The sequence below is a fragment of the Octopus bimaculoides genome, chromosome 20 (genome assembly GCF_001194135.2).
Source record: "Octopus bimaculoides isolate UCB-OBI-ISO-001 chromosome 20, ASM119413v2, whole genome shotgun sequence".
Classification (NCBI taxonomy): domain Eukaryota; kingdom Metazoa; phylum Mollusca; class Cephalopoda; order Octopoda; family Octopodidae; genus Octopus; species Octopus bimaculoides.
The window spans coordinates 36,775,985-36,781,030 of NC_069000.1; the positions used below are offsets into that span (position 1 = coordinate 36,775,985).

Below are 5,046 nucleotides of genomic sequence, written 5' to 3' on the forward strand. Positions count from 1 at the left end.
ACACACACACACACACACACACACACACACATCCGATGGGTTTCTCTTAATTTCTGTCTACCAAATCCACTTGCAAGTCTTTGGTTGACCTGAGACTATAGAAGACAATAATAGTTGCCCGAGGTGCCACCACGCAGTGAGGCCGAACCTGGAACCGTGTGGTTGGGAAGCAAGCTTCTTACCACACAGCCATTTGCTAATTTTAGAATTCTCTTCAATAGTCTTTTCTCTTACGCTTTGCAATTGCTGAAAAGAACCTTCTCATTCTTCCAGACAGACGACTCAAAGGTGACCAAAACTGTTGCTCAACATTACAATGAACTGAGGGAATCCGGCTTGGAAGCTCGTGGCAACAGTCGTATATTTTATCTCAGGAATTTCAACAACTGGATTAAAAGTGTTTTAATTGGTACTTACTAAATCCTTATATTTCTTCCATTTTTAATTGAAAAAAGAAAAAAGAAGAAAAATTGTAATTCACTTTCAGACCACATAACACCAGTACATTTCACTGTTTTAACTCGTGTTCTCTTTCTTTTTTTCTTTCTCTCTCTCTCTGCTTGCATTATTAGATGGAATATTTATTGTAGCAATTGTTTTATACTTGGTTATCTTCCAACACAACTAATCTTTAGATCAGTGGTACTCAACCAGTTTTTTGTCTATAGACCCTTTGCTTCCTTGTCTACTTGGGTAGATCCTCAAAGCCATTCAATGTTTAAAAACATCCTATTTTTATAATTAGATATCATTAGGAATTGTCTAAAAATAATTTGGTTCATTGTAGAAGTATAACCAAGAGTGAAGCGCATGACTCAGTGGTTAGAAGTGAAGGCACATGGCCTCAGTGGCTAGAGGATTGGGCTCACAATTGTGAGGTAGTGAGTTTGATTCCTGGACCAAGCTGTCTTCTCGAGCAAAACACTATTTCACGTTGCTGTGAAAATGAGTTGTGATGCCACTGGTGCCAATCTGTATTGGCCTTTGCCTTTCCCTTAGCTAACATCGATGGCATGGAGAGGGGAGGCCGGTATGTGTGGGGGATTGGTGGTCTTCCATAAACAACCTTGCCTGGACTTGTGCCTTGGAGGGGAACTTTCTAGGTGCAATCCTATGGTCATTCATGACCGAAGGGCGTCTTTACTCTTTTATAACCAATTTATTGCACATAAATTTTAACCATCTTATTTGGACCCCCAATGGCCATATAGACTCTGGTTGAGAACTACTGCTTTACATTGTGAAGTAGAATTAAAGCCTGTTTGTTTTTTTATTTTCTCTATTAACTTCTCACATCTTGTTGAAAATTTTCTAAAAGCTGTCCTGTAATGTCCCCCCCCCACCTAATTGAAGATGACTGTATGTATATCATTTGTTGTGTGTGTTGGATTCTTTGGCTGCTATGAGTGAACACACACATGCTCTGTTCTTCAGCCCCAAATTAGCCCTGATGTAACAGATATATAATCGAAAGCATTCCACCTGTGCCCATCCTGTCATTTTCAGATATCCAGAGAGCTCAGAATCACATTATCCAATGTCCTTTACTAAGAGGATAACGAGTGGCGGCGGCGAGCTGGCAGAAACGTTAGCACGCCGAGTGAAATTCTTGGCAGTATTTTGTCGGCCATTACGTTCTGAGTTCAAATTCTACCGAGGTCGACTTTGCCTTTCATCCTTTCGGGGTCGATAAATTAAGTACCAGTTACGCACTGGGGTCGATGTAATCGACTTAATCCCTTTGTCTGTCCTTGTTTGTTTCCTCTATGTTTAGCCCCTTGTGGGCAATAGAGAAATAAGAGGATAACGAGTGATTTTTAGGGAGATTTTGCAGTTATTTCTACCTGTTAAAGTGACTTTATAAAAGCATTCTCATTGGTTTATATAGGCCATATAGTTGCTTGTGGTTAATAGGCTGGAGCAAAAATGTAAAAAGCAGAATCTTTTGGGTGGAAAGCAAAACTCTGAGATATGATAGATTTTACATTTTGTCTTGAATGAGTAGTGAGGACCATTTTGTCTTGTCATGTATACAGTACTTCCACTAGTGCCATGTTAAAATGCACCTCTGTAGTTAAATGTTAGGAAGGACTTCCAGCTGCAGAAGCCAAGCTAAAAATGAAAAAGACAAATGAGATGTGGTCTCCATCCTGTTTTATAGGATAGTATTCGCAAGTCAGTTCTTATTCTGAATAACAAGTGACTTGGACCACAAGAACCTGTTTGATTCATACCACCATGGAAAACTGACGATGATAGGGATGATTAAATGTCTGTAGCAGTTTTAATACAATCTATTGAGTAAAAAGAATACATGTTTTAAAGATAGTGAATCAGAAGAAATGAAATGTGAATGTTTTAAAGTATAATTTTAACCTTGAATTGTAGAATATCACTTCTTTCTATTTGGCATAATATATCTTTTCAATGTCAATGGTTTTGTGGGCAGCCTGGCCTTACTCGTACATAAATTGCGTTCATGCTCATAAAATGAATAAAGTCAGGCCTTTATTTATTAATATTTGTGTTGTGTTTGAGAAAACCTGTCAAGCCAAGTGAAACTATAGTCGTGACCGATGCTGGTGCCATGTAACAGGCACCCGTGCTGGTAGTATGTATAAAGCACCCATCGAATGTTGGGCCTCACGGAGGTGATAAGTGACTGACACCTTTGGCGATATGCTGTGTTTGAGAAGACTCATCAGGTGAAATCATAGTTGTGGCTGATGCTGGTTTCATGTAAATGGACCCATGCCGGTGGTACATAAAATGCGCCCATTTCACTTTGGAACCTGGTGCAGCTCTCTGACTTACCAGTTTCAGACCAACTGTCTAACTCATGCCTGCATGTAAAGCAGATGCTAAATGATGACGTGACTACTCCCTCTTAGCCATCACACCCCAAATCTTTATCTCATCTGCTACCCATAACCCTTGCATTTCTCTGTTAATCCATCATCATCCCTTGGACATTACTGTCTCAAGTCCTTGGTTTCCATGGTGTATAAGTGACTGAAATTACAACATTTGCCCTGAATGGGACACCAGCTGAGTGGCCTAGAGCAACATTAACCCCCTTGGGACACTCTGGCTGATACAAGCTGAAAGGACTTCAAGGCTGATCCATTGACTCAATGGAACAAATGTTGTGAATGGTTGGTTTTGAAATGTAATAGCTAATCAGAGATCGTCTTTCAGTAGATGGTTTTCAATATTTAAAAAAAAAAAAGGGTTTTGGTCTTTTTGGTTACATATACCAAAACATGTGTCTCACAAGGGGTTAACTGAAGTGTTTTGATCAAGAACACAATGCACCACTTGGTCTCAAAATGAAAACCGTGATCTTACAATCACAAGTGCAATGCCTTAACCACTGGACCATGTGCTTTTACTCTAATCCGTGTTGATCTGAAATTTATTTAATCACTTTGCTTCCTAGCTTTCTTTCCCTCAGCACTTGCAATAAAATAAGGCCTTTAAATCCATGAATCAAGAGGTCCACAGGCAAAAAGTGGTTGAGTGCCACTGATCGAGAGGTTATTTGCATTGGAAGATAGTACACTATAAGACAATTGAATATACGCTGTTGAAATTGGGGTGTGCTTTTTATTCATTCAAATATCGTTTGTCATGAGCCAATGCATATTAAATTCATTGTCATGCCAAATGAATTTTTAACCTCTTAGGAAGTTTTCTTCAATTTCTTGGACATGGAGGAGGGGGACATACCATAAAAACTCATGTAATTTGTGCACCTGTGTAATTTACACAGGTGATTTTTGCAGGATAAAAATTGTTAGAAAAAAAGCTTCTACTCATGTAAAATTTGCACCCCAAAATTTTCAGAATTGTTGATATGGCCCGGGGAAAAAGGTTTTCGATCTAGTTATATTTAGCATAATTTCACTTACTTATGATTAGATTTTATTAAATTTTCATTAAATAAAAATAATTTCTGTTTAACAGGTATCACATTGAAAGCTATTTAATTACAAAGCATTTGTGTTGTTTACAATAAACTTTATCTTACATTTCTTTCCCACAAGAGATTATGTCTAAACTTTAGTATACTACTGTATGTCTTTTTAAATCACAATCACAGGAAAAGTTGTTGATAATTCTTATCAGCAAAAACAAAGCTGATAAATTCTCACAGGTTGTTGCAAATTAAATTTAATTACCAATAAACATCAGCTTGGATGACACTTTACTCAACTGACAGAGGAAGATGACCAATCAAACTTATTATGGAAACAGAATTCTGATTGGTTGAAAGTGTCTTCTTGTCTTCTGCCTATTCTTGTTGGAACCTTTGATATGGAATATTGAAATTTTAATCCCTTTCACATTTATAAAATGTCAGAAAAACTTAAAAATTAGTCATTACTGTTTTAGCTGGGAGACCAAACTGATAGTTTGGTAACATGGTAACGCACTGAAATAAACATTAAAAATCGAAAGGAGTCAATAAACAGCTTTGCAAGTTTGATTCATTGTTTATTGAACAAGAGAGGTGCAAAATTTAAGAAGTGACTTGTATGTACATGTAAGCATGTTTAGGAACTGATATGTGTGTCTGTTCAAGTTGTATATATATGGTACATATACATACACATATACACACAGACACGTCTACACACTTACATACATACATACTTACATAAACATATATATATATCATGAACTAAGTGTTACTTTCTCAGATGCAGATGAATTGCTTTATTTTTTATTTAAATATGACCAAGGCGCAGGAGTGGTAAGTAGCTTGCTTACCAAACACATGGTTCCGGGTTCATTCCCACTGCGTGGCACCTTGGGCAAGTGTCTTCTACTATAGCTTCGGGCTGACCAAAGCCTTGTGAGTGGATTTGGTAGACGGAAACTGAAAGAAGCCCGTCGTATATATGTATATATATATGTATGTCTGTGTTTGTCCCCCCAACATCGCTTGACAACCGATGCTGGTGTGTTTATGTCCCCATAACTTAGCGAGAGACCGATAGAATAATTACTAGGCTTACAAAGAATAAGTCCTGGGGTCGATTT

At 37.8% G+C, this 5,046-nt stretch overlaps 1 protein-coding gene across 1 annotated transcript in view; it reads left to right on the forward strand.

Moving 5' to 3' along the window:
- LOC106873871 (mRNA cap guanine-N7 methyltransferase) overlaps positions 1-5,046 on the forward strand; it is a 36,232-nt gene that overhangs the window by 14,455 nt on the left and 16,731 nt on the right. Inside the window, exon 3 of the mRNA XM_014921388.2 lies at positions 274-409. Coding sequence (XP_014776874.1) covers positions 274-409 — 136 coding nt within the window. The remainder of the gene's footprint in view (positions 1-273; positions 410-5,046) is intronic.